Source organism: Stegodyphus dumicola, chromosome 6, assembly GCF_044657685.1.
Source record: "Stegodyphus dumicola isolate Sdum_Otavi_A_Nest chromosome 6, ASM4465768v1".
NCBI lineage: Eukaryota > Metazoa > Arthropoda > Arachnida > Araneae > Eresidae > Stegodyphus > Stegodyphus dumicola.
Genome location: NC_140773.1, coordinates 5952706 through 5968938, shown reverse-complemented (window position 1 = coordinate 5968938; position 16233 = coordinate 5952706). Strand labels below are relative to the sequence as shown.

Genomic DNA, 16233 nt, shown 5'->3' with positions numbered 1-16233 from the left:
AAATGTATTTTGGACTTTGTATGCTCTGTTAAGGGGGAAAGATATTTCTGCTTCTAAAAGAAGCTTTCATTATGGTAAGTGCATTTTATTTTATTGTTTTTATTTTGTAGAATGTTATATTCATTGTTTTTTGGATGAATTTCCGTTTTTATTGTTGTTTTTTGAATTGTCTGAAATTTATTTTAGTTTATTTCCTTGATTTGTTTTTAGTGTAGATTGTGCAATTCGTAGATGTTTTTTAAAGTTGAAACAGAACGCTGTGTACATGGTATTCTTTGAAATTGTTGTTATGTTAATTTATTAAAGCGAGGTGTGCGTAGTTCGTAGATTCGTTCGTTGCTTACAGTGTGCCATTCGTAGATGTTTTTTTAAGTTAAAACATGTCGCTGTGTACATGGATTCTTGTCAAATATTTTTGGTTAGAAACTTTACGTTTTTGCTATCTAAATTTTTTGTTTTTGTTTCGGATTTTTAGCTTAAATCGTGTGTTCAAAACGTAGTTTTTGCATGTGCGAAAACCGTGTTTTTGGAGACATTTTAGGCTTAAAGTTCGAAATGTAGACAAAAAATTTAGATAGTAATACGGCAGCGTGAAGTTTCTCGCCAAAAATATTTGGCGAGAAATTTGGCGACTTGAGGGCACATATCAGAGTAGTTCCAAAATTTTGTACTTCATACTTCATTACAAAAATTTGCTCACTAATTTTACTAATATTTAATAGCAAAATTAATTAGTGCCATTATGTTCTCTTATATACAGTGATTATCGTGTCTGATAAGACGCTTGAAAATTGCTTTTTAACGGACATTTTTGGTCTGTAGAAACAATGCGCAATAATAACTTTCTAAACATTCATTATAAAAGCAATGAAATCACATACTGCTAGGCATTTAACTTAGTCAGTAATAGTCAAGAACAAATCTCGCATCACGACAAATACTAGAATAAGGATTATTGTGATTTACATAGTGCACTCAATACTTATGTAAGTACTGATTCAAAATAAGTAATTTTTTTTTTTCCTTTGAGAAACAAAATTCGGGTAAAATTTAAATTATGCTTCTGGAAGGACTTCAGAAATGATGCAAGTAAATAGTTTAATTTTGTTTAAATCATGTGTGAGATTCCTCTGTTGAGTACTTTCTGACAGAAATTTTTATTTTGTTTTTATTTTAGACTTCGGCTCGTGTGGTCAGAATATCTTCGTAGCCAATGTTCAAGTCCCTTGGTTTTTCGCTGCTAAAGTTTGGTTTCTAGAACGATTCAATTTCACCTACGGACAGGACTTAAACGATCCAAATGTTGTTGGCCATTACACGCAGGTGAGAATACGCTTAATTTTTATTAGAAAAACTATTTTTCATATTTTCTAGAAACGAAATTCTACAGAGCTTTTCATGCTAAGGTTTGGTTTCTAGAACGATTCAATTTCACCTACGAACAGGACTTAAATGATCCAAATATTGTTGGCAATTACACGCAGGTTAGAATACGCTTAGTTCTTATTAGAAAAAAACTATTTTTCATGTTTTCTAGAAACGAAACTCTAAAGAACTTTCATAGAACTGTAATTTCGCGCAGTATTTTCTTAGAAACTGGCTGTTATTTGATTTTATTTCAGGGAATGCATAATATATTTCTTGCCTCAAGCTATTCAAGAGTTAAACACACATTTTCTAAAATAACTTTTGATACTAATTGTACATGGTACAGAAAAGATAATATGATTTCAAATAAAAACTAATTTCTGAAGTAGTTTAAAGTTATAATTCACAGCTTTTTTAATATTACTTTGTCTTTTTTATTCTATTAAAGAATCTATGATAAATGTTAGGCGTTTTTAAACGCATTTATTGTAATTAAGAATACATAATTCTAGTCCACGGAAACTTTCATTTCTTTTTATCTATTTTTAAATCCTAATATTTTCATGTGTTATCAGATAGCACTCAATCATTCAACTGAAAGGTGCGGCCGACGCCCCGTGGTGATATGAAAAATTAATTAAATAATAACATTGTGACCTGGATAGTGAAAGTATTGATTCGTGTTTACTTATACAAACTTAACAGTTTCCTCAGTAACGTGAAAATCTGAAAAACAAAAATCTCCCAAACTTAGATCCATCTTTACAAACCTTTCAGTTTCAGGTTATTTTATCATAACAGGAAACCAAAATTGATGCGAAATGGAAGTATATAATTAAACAGAACGTAAGCATGTCCTATGGTTCGCCATCTCGATTTTAAGAATCCTCAAGATTTCAGATCTTTTTTAAGCTTGTAATTTCGCGATGCCTCTGACCTTCAATAACTAAAGAATATATTTTCTCTTTCTCCGGAATAAATCACTATATGAGCATATACTTTATTCTGATATAAGTCTGCACATTTAAAATGATACTTCTCGCCTCCAGATGAAGAAAATAATAAAGCAGAAAACAAATTAATCCGCCAAAGCAATTTGAAGAAATATATATATATATATATGTAATAATAAAATTCCATAGTCAAATATACACTTAAAATTCTAACTGTATGTTCTTTTTCATTTTTAATGGCGACGGTCTCTTATTTGAAAGTACGTAGAATTAAATCCACAGCCCCGTAGTCAAGTTGTTTTTCCCGCCTTTTCTACACGTACATTTATAGATTGTTCTGGAGATATTTAAAGCGAACTGGAATGGCTGACGTCATTTCTTGGAAGCTCCGCCTTTCCAGAGGCTATAAAAGGACTCGCAAAGGAATATCGGGGTCTTTTCTTTACTGTAACGATGCAGTAAACTTCATACAAAAAGTTATTAGTAATTCTTTTTTATTTACTCCGAAGATCTTAAATTTTGTAACTGCTATTTTCTCCTGACCAATAATAAATGGATCCCGTTTTTTAAAACTTATCGTCTGATAATTTAAGCTACGACTACATCTATGATTCTTCACCAATCTATTTATTCCGGACAAAAGCTGGTATATCACATATATATATAAACAAATGGCGGGCACTTGCCTGTAATGGCATTGGCCACTACTAAGGCCAGAAGTGGTAACCATTTTATTGTGGAGGCACCAAATAGGCGACCACCGTTACCTCCTATGAAGAGACGGACAATTTTATATCCATGCCTTCTTCGGGGTTCGAATCCGGGCCCTTTGGTACCGCGGCTCTCCTAACCACTATACCGTCTGGGCGGCTTGAAGAGAACATTACAACACAGTGTTAACCCTTTGCGGCACGCTACCTTTTAAAGTCGGAGTTTTGATTTAAAAAAAAAAAGTAGGCAGTCTAATTAGGCCTAGAGGAGTACACAAGTAAAATTTTGTGAAGATAGCACTTATCTTTTAATTCTGTGGGTGTGCCCAGAGTGGGCACACTGATTGAATAGAGCTTCGAAAAGAGTGCTGAAACGAGCATTGTTGTCAATGAACTGATCGATGAGATGCGGAGAAACAAAGAATACAGACTCTCATTTGTCCTAGATTATCGGTGAGCCCTGTCTGTGCACACCTAGGGTTCGCCGTTTAATTTTAGACAAGATATTTCAAAGTAAAAATTTGAAACTAATATAGAATAAGGAGATGAGCCTACAGCCAAAAAAATAACATTGAAATTTCTTTTCAAACAATTCCTTTTCTACCCTAAAAAAAATCTGGAAGATTTCTTTGGAAAATGAGGGTTTTAAAAAACTAAACATGGCTAAAATATATGGACTGGTTTGTGTTGAGCTGCCATCTACTATAAATAAAGAAGGTTCAGAGTAACCTATAAATCCTTTTTCATTCAATTTTTCTGTGCGTACAGAAGGAAATTTTTAGGTGTGTCCAGAACGGACACACTGTGCCGCAAAGGGTTAAAGAAAAACTTCCACGATGCTTCTGCTCTGCTTCAGCCCCACAGTGGCCAAGAGATTAAGACCATTAAATACTGGTAATTCGTCCCATGCTCGATGACAATAAACGTTTCGGTGGAAATAAATATTTTTAATTTTTCACAAGAATTTTTTTTTTTTTTAAATTAGATATTTTTTTATTAGTCTGAATGGGCCATTAGTCTCAAAATGGAATTTGGCGACATATCACTTTAAATATCTGAAACACTTTTCAAATTGTTGCCACGAAATATTTTCGCCTGTATTACTTTTTTAAAGAAATTGAATAATGAAGACTCTGCATGAATTTATCTATGTTTCTCGCGCACTGTGAAATAAACGACAGTACCTAGGGTTAATTTTGAATAACGTAGTCCTCCACCCGAACATGTGAACCTGGAAGCCCGAATTTTATATTTCATATTTTGGTGAAACTTTAATGAATTTTTAACAAACTCAAAGAATTTGAAAGCGAGCAATGGCAACACTGTACGGCTTAAAGCTTTGTTATCTCCAGCGCGCGAATCTGTATATCCAAAACTCTAAAGATATTCTATTTTTAATTATTTCGTGATTTTGGCTATTTGACTGCATTTTATGTCGTATGTGCGAAGAACAGGATATATAATTAATAAATTTAACGCACAAAACTTTGTAAGTATCCTAAGTTTTACTAACGTTTATTTTATTTTAAAACTGTACTATCACTTCTTATTTTCTACTTCCGGCTAGGATTAAATACTTTAACTTGTTTATGCAAATTGTCTTGCTAACGCCAAGTACTTAAATTGTGGCTTTTAGCCAAGAGAGAGAGAAGGAGTTTTAGGAAGCAAGCCGCTCGCCACTGTAGTTTTACGAGTTTTCACTCTGTTGCTGGTTGCCTTTAAGGTCAGAGGTTTAGCCCTCTTGTTATTTGCAAACGTATTGTAGTTTAAGCAGCTCGGCGTACTGCATACGTACCTTTTTTAAATAAAAGCCAATCTTAGTGTTAGGCATTTGTATACTAATTCAAAGTTAGTTTTTAGTTAATAGTTTTTATATTCTTACGTTCAGACCACAAGTGGTTGGTCTTTGTATTCCGAAGCTCGGAAGATCCTGTAAAAGATAGAAAATAAAGGGTTTCGTATACCCTTCCTGCTTGTGTTGTCTACTTCACACCTCCTTGAACATAGCTTGAGTAAGCTCCCTGTTCTTTTCAGGACCATTCATGTTTCCAACACAAATCAAGAGAAACACAAGTCCTGACAACTTTAGTAATAAAAAAACAACAACAAAAAAATTGTTAAGTCATCTTGAAAAGAAAACTGTACATTGATAATTATAAATCGAGAAAAGACTGAAAAAAAAAAAAAAAAAAGAAAAAGAAAAATGTATGCTAAAACTTAACACTTCATAGTGAATTCTAAACGCATGCTGCTTTTAAAATTTTTGTAATTTTGCTGTTGAAATGTATCTGGCGTAAGTGTGAAGAAAATGATGCTTAATAATAAAGACAAAAAGTAACATACACAATCTACACCACCTGATTACTGTACGTCGATATGTTTTCTGAAATCCACGCTAGAAATGACGATATGTAAGAAAGCTCGTTCTTTATGCTTTCCATTACAGCTCCATCTAGCGTTCAATAGGATAAGTTCACTAGCATAGGTGGAGAGCAAGCGGTTTCCCTTTACCTATGCTATTTTTGTCCATGAGTTTCGAAACACCCTGTATATGAGTATAAAATATTTATAATATATTGTAGAGTCATTAGGGTGATTGGATGCAGGAAAGATGAAAAATATGCAACCGCCTTCGCCGGGAATCGAACAACGGACCTCTGCAATACCGGTCCAGCGTGCAGAACCACTACACCACGAAGGCTCGCTAGGAAAGTGGGAGAAATACCTTATAAGATTTTAAAAAAATTAATGCAGGACTGAACCTCTGATATCAGAATGAAATCTAAGAAGTAGGCATGTATTTAAAATATTTTCCTCAATGTTGATTTAGAGATAAATACAGAGGGGGATTGCATAGTTTAGAACGATTTCGGGGTTCCATTAATATCTAAAATGTAGAGGGTACTTTTTAAATGTTCGATATGATAGCCTTAATATTATATCGTAATATTCGTTCATAATTCCAGGACTTTACTTTTAGTGATGTATGATGAAAAACATTATGATAATTAATATATGTATATGTAATAATAAAATTCCATAGTCAAAATTACACTTAAAATTCTAACTGTATGTTCTTTTCATTTTTAATGGCGACGTTCTCTTACTTGAAAGTACGTGGAATTAAATGCACAGCCCCGTAGTCAAGTTGTTTTTCCCGCCTTTTCTACACGTACAGTTATAGAATGTTCTGGAAATAGTTAAAGCGAACTGGATTGGCTGACGTCATTTCTTGGAAGCTCCGCCTTTCCAGAGGTTATAAAAGGACTCGCAAAAGAATATCGGGGGCATTTTCTTAAATGTCACGATGCAGTAAACTTCATACAAAAAGTTATTAGTAATTCTTTTTATTTACTTCGGATATCTGATTTTCTAACTGCTATTTCTCCTGAATAATAATAAATGGATCCTGTTTTTTTTTTTTTTTTTTTTTTTTTTTTTTTTTTTTTTTAACTTATCGTCTGATAATTTAAGCTACGACTAAAGCTACTAAAGCATGTGTGTGATGTACCAGCTTTAGTCCGAATAAATAGATCGGTGTAGAATCATAGACGTAGCCGAAACTCAAAATATCAGACGATAAGTTTAAAAAAGAGAAATTCATTTATTATTATTCAGGAGAAATAGTAGTTACTAAAAGTCAGATCTCCGGACTAAATAAAAAGAACTGCTAACTTTTTGTATGAAGTTTACTGCATCGTTACATTAAAAAAAAGACCCCGATATTCCTTTGCGAGTCCTTTTATAACCTCTGGAAAGGCGGAGCTTCCAAGAAATGATGTCAGCCATTCCAGTTCTCTTTAAATATCTCCGGAACATTCTATACCTGTACGTGTAGAAAAGACGGGAAAAACAACTTGACTACGGGGCTGTGGATCCAATTCCACGTACTCTCAAATAAGAGACCGTCGCCATTAAAATTAAAAGAACACACAGTTAGAACCCTAAGTGGACTATGGAATTTTATTATTACATATATATATATATATTTTACATTTTAATGCATTTGATTAAAACTGAGTAATTTAGAAATGCTTTTATATGTTTTCTTTATGTTTCCAATTATCATAACGTATTACTTAGTGCAAACGGAGTTGTTTTGCGTTGGAAAAGAACGTCTAAAATATAAGTCTTGAGTGATATTAGTCTAAAATTAAATAAATTTAATAAAACATTCATCTAATTGTTATATCGCTTTTCCTGTGGTATAGAAAGAGAAATTAAGTTGCATTTATTAGATAATGTAGTTTATATGTTTAACGTATATTTATCAGGTACTGTGATTTCAATATTTTAAATCTCTTCATTTTGATTTCCTGAAGAATTCTCGACACGAGTATCCAACTACAAAGGCCTCGCAATGTTCCTCAAGTGGATACTTTAACTTGCGGTGACAAGACGCAGACAATAAATGCCCACAAGGGGGCCATCACTGAACGTTGTTGTCGCTTTTCTTTCCCAACTAGTGAAGAATTCGTAAACAGGAAATGGTTGTTTTCTGTTCACTAGCGTTAAATTAACAAAAGTTAACTCTTCTACTTTGAGAAATCCCAAATGTAACTTTTTATAACTGTAGTATTCTCGTTACTTTGTAGAAAAAAACTGTTAACTGATCAAAATTTTGAGCCTTTTTTCGACAGTGCGAAGTTTCTGTAAAATATTCTAGCTATTTTCGAGCTCAGTTTCAGAAATTTTACGTTATATTTTTTATGACTGCCTGTATTTTAAATGCATGGTTCTTAAATCAGAAAATATCAAATTCTGCGTGGTATCTTTTGTCTCGTAACAATAAATTTCTATTAATGTTACCTAGATTCAGTTAAGAAAAATGACCGCCATTGAATTTAATTTCATTATTTATGAAAACGCATTTAATTTCATCATTTATCATTCATGCGAATACATAAATTTCTTGCGAATACTTGCGAATACATAAATTTCTTTATTGTTACGAGGTAAAATTAAAGATTTTTTGCTTCACTAAAAGGCATCAATACTGCCTTTTGGCGAAGCAAAAGATCTTTAATTTCTTTTTTCAGTTTAATCAGTCTGCAATAAATGAAAAACTGAGCAATTTAAAAGCAATAAACGTGTTTTTTAGTAACTAAAATCTTTATTTTCAAAAAATATTCCATATGGATAAAATTTATACGTAGCAAATAATCTTTATAGTTATTTGCAGGGTTATTGTCATTAAAAAATTTGCATCTGATTTTATGCATTATACACACTTCGATCAAATTTATTGATTTTTATGAATATATTTATTTCCAAAACATATGTCTTGGCTGTTAAAATGAAAATATATTACGAACAGAAAATAATAAACAACTAGCTCAAGTTTACGAGGACGTTATTTGTGAAACAACGTAACAACAGTATTCTTAAACATTGAAATTTTATTTAATGCTATGTAAAATAACTCATGGGTGCCCTTATATCTTTCGCAACTACCTAAATTGGCATTGAATATAACGACAGATGGTTTTAAGTCTGAAAATTGACGATTATGGAAGATCTGTGAGAGTGAAGCCCGGTTTTTGAAAAGGATCATTAAGAAAAAATATTTCAGAATTTTCTAAAAAAGTCTTGTTTATTCGTGAAACCCTCGTGCTCTGCTGTCTTATGGCACATAACGACTCTAACGGGGGGGAGAAGAAGCTGTGTTTTATATTTTGGCTTAGAGTTAATGAGAAAAATTGGATAGACAATCGAGTATTATGGATAACTTTCATCTCAGGAATTTATATATTGAATATCGAAGATCACATGGACTTTATTGTTGTATCTCAAGATTATTAGCGATAACTTCAAGAGTAAATGAACTATTCTGGGTTGTTTTTCTATACTATCTTACAAGTGAAGAATTTGTTTTAACAAGTTGCATTTTACTGCAGCGGAGTAATCATCCGACACACAGAGAACATACAGCAATTTTGTTTTTTGTCTGCAGTATTTTGTTACTTTTTAGGTCTTTTAGTTTATTATTATTACTCTTTAAAAATGATATATACACCACATGACTTCCTTGTACGGAATATTAAATTATACGCATTTTTTCTTGCATTTTGTTTAAACTTACTGGATTGAATTAAATCTACTTCACCGACAGCGCATAAACCACAATAGAATAAATGCATTCTTTGAAATTCACTCTATTTGTTTACCATAGCGACACTCTGGCACTAGGTTCACTTAACAGTATTATATTTCGTTCATATTATAACTCAGAATGCACAAAATTGATATCATTTAAAGAATTATCTAATCGTTTCAACATGTTCTATTCAAATACTATAATAAAGCTAGAACGATGTAAAAAAGAAATTAAGCAAACAAAACAAAAAAGAAACAGTTTTTCACAGACGATTGAGTATTTCTCATTGAATTAATTCAGTTCTCATTTTGCGACAAGGCAAAAATACATAAAAACTCAAAATATCTGTCTTAAAAATTACGAAGTAAATCTTTATTTCCTCGAAAACATTCCAGAAAGGATTAAGCATGATTTAATTGACAATAATAAATGAAGGCGCTATCTTTGTTGTTGCGAAGCTAAGTTTCTCTAGATTGGCAACAAATCCACTACTCTGTTTCAAATGTAAACAAGCAATGACCGCCATCAAAAAAATTATTAGGCTTAGCGGCACTTAAACAACTTTAAAATTTTTGATAATTCTAAAACTATTGCATATAGATTTACTAAAGGCATAAAAACCTTAACCGGAAGATAATAACAACATAATTCAATCATTTTTTTAAAGTAAAAAAATGTTAAATTTACAAGCATATAAGAGTAAAGAAACTGAGATCACAATAAAAAATCTTGAAGTGACTTCGCTTGCTATCTCCAGAAAGAGTGAAGTAAAAGAGGCTGAAATGGGACTTAGAGGAGATGCCATAGTAATAAATGCACTCAATTATCGTTTCGTAGATTTTCCGCAATTTGTTAAAAAATTGATCCTAAAACATTTGTAGAAGAGCAATATAAAAATTAATTTTGTCGTTGTGTTGCCAAGGCAAATGTGTTTCGCATTTTGTTGAATGGAAGTAAAATTATCTGTGCCTTATTAATTTGCAAATTGTTTGTTGAAATTAAATGTATTAAACTTAATTTTTTTTTTTTTTTTTTTTTTTTTTTTTTTTTTTTTTTTTGTTGTTGTTGTTGTTGTTGTTGTTGTTGTTGTATTGGGATCAAAGAAAAAAAATGGAATCGGATATTCAGTTTGAGTTGTAGTCTCACATAATGCAAAATACTTAGAGATCTACGGTAATTAATTTCCAGCTGTGCGTCCTCCCATGTATTTATTAGTCCAAAGGGGCTTTGTCCCTGAAGGGCTATTGTTTTCTTTTTGCGATTTTGCGTTGAATCATTATAAGTTTCCGTTTCACTTTTCAAACTGTTGCCACCAAATGCTAGAATCCTGCATTATATTTGAAGAAATTAAATAATGGTTTGGTTTTGGTTTATTAAATTACGTCAAAGCACTCGTGGGCTATCTGCCTTAAGGGAGGGATGCCTTCGTGGAGGACTTTTTAAGAGAAACTGGCTCTTATACACGTTACACATGGGAAAAACCACGAAAACACCCATGCAGCCAGCGGGATTCGAACCTCGAACCGAACTACCAGTGTTTAATGACGTTACCGCTCGGCCCGCTGGTGGGCCGAAATTAAATAATGAAAAATATGCATGAATGTATGTATGTTTTTCGCATTGTGATAAAACAACGGTACATAGAGGTATCGAATTTTGAATGACGTCATCCTCCTATGAATATGGGCATGTGGAAGACCGAATTGGAAATTTGGAATTTGTTTCATTATCGATTTCATATTTTGTAAAACTTTAACGAACTTTTGATCAACAAACTCAAGGTTTTCAAAGCGAGCAATGGCGACACTCTACGGGGGGATGGCGAACCTTTTTATCTCCAGCGCGCGGAACTGTGTATCGGAAATTCTAAAGATAGGCTCATTTTAAAATTATTTTGCGACTTTGCTATTGACCTGAATTTTATGGTTTAAGTGCAAAGAACATGATATTTAATAAATAAAGATAACACACAAAACGTTAAAAAAACGCCTCTTTGGACATAATTTAAAATCTGAAACCTTTCAGATTTTTTTAAATATTTATTGTTTATTATTATATATTTTATTAATGCAATTAAATACATTCAAGTTTCATCTTTAAATTAGCTTTCTTCGTTCCAGATGGTGTGGTACAGCACTCATAAAGTAGGATGTGGCTTTAACTATTGTGAGGCCAACAATGTTACGAAATTTCCCTATTACAGCTACGTGTGCAATTACTGTCCCATGTAAGTGCATTTCTTAGTTTATTTGACGTGAAACAGTTTTATACGGTATTGTTTTACTCATTTAGAATTATTCTAAAACTCCGCTGTATTAAAGCAGGCGATCTTACATTGAGAATGTTGCAAATGGAATGCAAGCAATTATCTCTTTTGCATAAAATTCAATCTTCTGAAGTGTAGAAGATTCAGTTTGTCGAACTAATAATGTAATATAGACAAGAAAAAGTTCCAAATCCAACTGTTACGAAGACAGTGACCAGCGATGTTAGAAGAAAAGGAAAAGAATACGTAGCTCTGAATTTACATTATTTATTTCCTTACGAAATAGGAATACTTTTCTAACATAGCTATGTTTAATGGTATTAATTATTCGGCATTTTAGATATTTAAACTCAACTGAAATTAATTTTTAATTAGTTTTCGATATTTCCGTCTTGAAGCATTAAAATTGTAAAAGAATTATTTTTCATATTTTTAGAAAGCTGAAGACATCTACAGCTTGAAGTTTATGGTGATTTAAAAAATCTGATGTGTACACCATATGACTTCCTTGTACGGAATATTAAATTATACGCATTTTTTCTTGCATTTCATTTAAACTTATTGGATTGAATTTAATCTACTTCGCCGACAGCGCATAAACCACAATAGAATAAATGCATTCTTTAAAACTCACTCTAGTATTTGTTTACCATAGCGACACTCTGGCGCTAGATTCACTTAACAGTATTATACTTCGTTCATATTATAACTCATAATGCACAAAATTTATATCATTTAAAGAATAGAATTATCTAATCGTTGCCACGTGTTCTATTCAAATACTATAATAAAGCTAGAACGATGTATAAAAGAAATTAAGCAAACAAAACAAAAAAGAAACAGTTTTCCACAGACGATGGAGTATTTCTCGTTCAATTAATTCAGTTCTCACTTCTCGAGAAGGCAAAAATACATAAAAACTCAAAATATCTATATTAAAAATTACGAAGTAAATCTTAAACACTTATTTCTTCGAAAAAATTCCAGAAAGGATTAAGCATGATTTAATTGGCAATAATAAATGAAGGTATTATCTTTGTTGTTGCGAAGCTACGTTTCTCTAGATTGGAACAAATCCACTAGTCTGCTGTTTCAAATGTAAACAAACAATGGCCGCCATCAAGAAAAGGATTAGGCTTAGCGGCACTTAAACAACTTTAAAATTGTTGATAATTCTAAAAATATTGCATAGAGATTTACTAAAGGCATAAAAACCCTAACCGGAAGATAAAAACATCATAATTCAATCATTTTAAAGCAAAAAATGTACAATTTACAAACATACAAGAGTAAAGAAACTGAGATCACTGAGCCGGGTAACAGAGTGGATATATATAAAAATATATTTATATACGTTTGGTGCGGCCGATTGTAACCAAAATACGAGGTGCACGTCTACATGTTATAGCAGTCCTATTATACAAAATTTCAACGTTCTGGGGCTACTCGTTTTTGAGTTATGCGAGATACGTACGTACATACGTTCGTACAGACGCCACGAAAAATTCTCTTCAAAATTAATTTTAAAGCAGTTTTATAATTTTTTTGAAGGAAAAGAGTCTTTTATTCTGTCCTTACGTACAGATATCACGCAAAAATATCATTAAACTGCATTCGATAGCGGTCAAAATGTATATTTTCGTTGAAATATTCTGCCTGAAACTTTTCGCGATTACAATACTTCCTTTTTACTTCGTACAAGGAAGCAAAAAAAGAAAAAGTGGTTTTAACAGAAAGTATTGAAAGGCTATTTACATTCAAAAAAATCTTTCTGTTCTAGTTAACGATCCTAATTCCAATCCATCTTTGCCTTCCGCCTTTAAAGAAATTATGCTTTAGTTGTGGTTTCACCAACAGATGGCGCCACTAGCTTATTTTCTGTCCAGGATTTCTTATCTTATCTGATCATTATGTCCTATCTCGTTCATTTGTGCTTTTGCAGCTGACGATGGTGGTTCGGTAAAACCATCGAAACTTGCCCTGTGAAAATTTGAAAATATTACGCTGATTTTTGTTGTTTGACTTCTGAATTAGTATTTATACGATTATTAAAAGAGATTTCGAATGCCATATATTACGTATCGCATTATATATATATAAATATATGTATGTTTGAACGAACTGCGTATTGCACAATTAATTATTTTTTAATCTAATGCTTTAAGATTTTTTATTCAACTGACTGAAAATACATTCAGAAACTAATAATTTTATTGCCTAGAGCAAAGATTATTTAGCGATAATTGTGTACTATGGCAAGGTTATGCAAACGTAACATGTAGACTTGAGTAAATATATGTATTTTTTAAATTTTATTAGTAATAAATGATATTTCTCTGTTCTAGGGGCATGGTGGTTTTAATTGCGTTTTCCAGTACTTATTCTTTTATATCTTTTGTTTTTTTTAATTGCGAATTGTCTTTTATTTCTAATGTATTTACAGCTACTGCCAATTTAAAAAAACTCTGATGTGTACACTACATGACTTCCTTGTACGGCCTAATAAATTATACACATGTTTTGCTGTGCTTTATTTAAATTTAGTTCCCCTAATTATTCTAATTTAATTAAACTAACTCTCAAGGTAGGTTGGAAATGACATCAAAAGTTGTGAATTTTAAAATTAAACATCCGGTGTGTTTTTGTCGTACGGTAGTCAAACTTCTTATGATTCTGTTTTTTCATAGCGAATATGAAACTGTCAGAAATATAAGTATCGGAAATGCGAAATCGTATTAAAAAGATTTCTTTATTTGTCGAAAACGAATTTTATTTTAAATTTGACATTACCAAAATATGAATATTTTCGTCATTTTAAACAACTTACGTAATTGGAAATATATGATTACCCCAATGATTGAAAAAAATTCCTTTTTGAATTCATTTTAAATCATTTTTTTTTTTAAAGTACTGTCCTTTATTCTGTCCGTGCATACGGTCGTTAAACAAAAAATTCTTTTAAATGGTTTCGAGAACAGTCAAAAGGGATGTTTCCTTTGAAATAGGATATCTGAAAATTTTCGCAGTTGCAGTACTTACTTTAGCTTCGTACAAGAAAGTAAGAAAGGTCCCAGAATCTAAATCACCTTTTGGAGCGATTAGTTTATAAGGTATTTCTCCCACTTCCCTAGCGTGCCTTCGTGGTGTAACGGTAGCACGCTGGGCCTGTATCCAGAGGTCCGTGGTTCGATTCCCGGCCAAGGCAGTTGCATATTTTTCATTTTTTCTGCTTCCAATTAACCTAATGACTCTACAAGTGGTGCCCGAACTAAAAGGGTTGTGGATGATAATTCTCCGCACCCGGGATTTGGCGACTGGGTCCCCTAAAACCGTAGTCGCCCTTTAAGAAGGGGAGTATATAAGGTATTTCTCCCAATTTCCTAGCCTGCCTTCGTGGTGTAACGGTAGCACGCTGAGCCGGTATCCAGAGGTCCGTGGTTCGATTCCCGGCGAAGGCGGTTGCATATTTTTCATCTTTTCTGCTTCCAATTAACCTAATGACTCTACAAGTTTACCATTTTGCTTCAAATACACTCTTTTGCAAAAAAAAATCGAATCACTAAGAAGAACTTTTGCGAACGTGACGAATTTTGGTATGCAAAAACATCTTGATCGAATATGCAAATGATCAAACTTTCAAGGCAAATGAACAAGAATTGCGATCGTAGCGCGCATTTCTAATGCGCAATTCGTAAAATATAAAACCAGTTAAGAAAAACAGTTTTTTTTTTTTTTTTTTTTTTTTTTTTTTGTAGTCCAAAGGGACTTGAGTCCCGAAGGACTATTGCTTTCGTTTTGGCATTTTGCGTCGGACTCCTATAAATGTCGGTTCACTTTTCAAACTGTTGCCATAAAATGTTAGAGTCCTGCATTATATTTGAAGAAATTAAATAATGAAAATCTGCGTAAATGTATGTATATTTCTCACATTGTCATAAAATAACGGTACATAGCGTCATCGAATTTTGAATAACGTAATCCTCCAACGAATATGAGCATGTGGAAGACCCAATTTGAAATTTGGAATTTGTTTTATGATCGATTTCCTATTTTTTAAAACTTTGACGAATTTTTGATTAACAAACTCAAGGATTTCAAAGCGAGCAATGGCAACGTTGTGCAGAAAAAACATATCTCCAGCGCGTGAGTCTCTGTATCGGAAATTCTAAAGATATGCTCGTTTTAAAACTATTTTGCAATATTGCTGTTGCACTGGATCTTATGGTTTAAGTGCGAAGAACATGATATTTAATAAAGAAAGGTAACACACAAAATGTTAAAAAACGCCCCTTTGGACGTAATTTAAAATCTGAAACATTTCAGATTTTGTCCCTTTTTTTTTTTTTTTTTTACTGCTGCCATTGTAATTTCGGAAAGAAGCAACTAAAGATGCCATTACGACGATACCGAACGGTCCCAATCAGCCTTTGTTTGACAAAGGCATAACCCCTGTTGTTATGGTGCGAGGCGCTATTTTTTATGACAGCAGATCATCTTTAGTCATCCTCTGTACATCTTTAACAGCTCAACGATATGTTGATACCATCCTTCGGCCGGTTGCATTACCCTTCATGGCACGTCACCCTGGGGCCATTTTCCAAAAAGGTAATGCCAGGCCACATACAGCTCGCATATGTCTGGACTGTCTTCGTGCGGTTGACACTCTTCCTTGTCCAGCAAGGTCACCGGACCTTTCACCAATCGAGTATATTTGGGGCATGGCAGGCCGCAAAATTCGGGCACTACAAAATATCGCGGATCAGAAGCGACAACTAATAAATGCATGGCAGAATGTGTCGCAGGATGACATTAGGAACCTCTACCACTCCTTGCATCGAG

The 16233-nt window shown here is 32.8% G+C and overlaps 1 protein-coding gene across 2 annotated transcripts in view; it reads left to right on the top strand.

Moving 5' to 3' along the window:
• Positions 1–16233, top strand: part of LOC118189015 (cysteine-rich secretory protein 2-like) — an 80198-nt gene that overhangs the window by 46223 nt on the left and 17742 nt on the right. Inside the window, exons 5-6 of one of the 2 annotated variants that reach the window (XM_085818016.1) lie at positions 1178–1323; positions 11234–11355. In XM_085818016.1, coding sequence (XP_085674142.1) covers positions 1178–1323; positions 11234–11355 — 268 coding nt within the window. The remainder of the gene's footprint in view (positions 1–1177; positions 1324–11233; positions 11356–16233) is intronic. The other variant, XM_035359548.2, reaches the window with a different exon arrangement.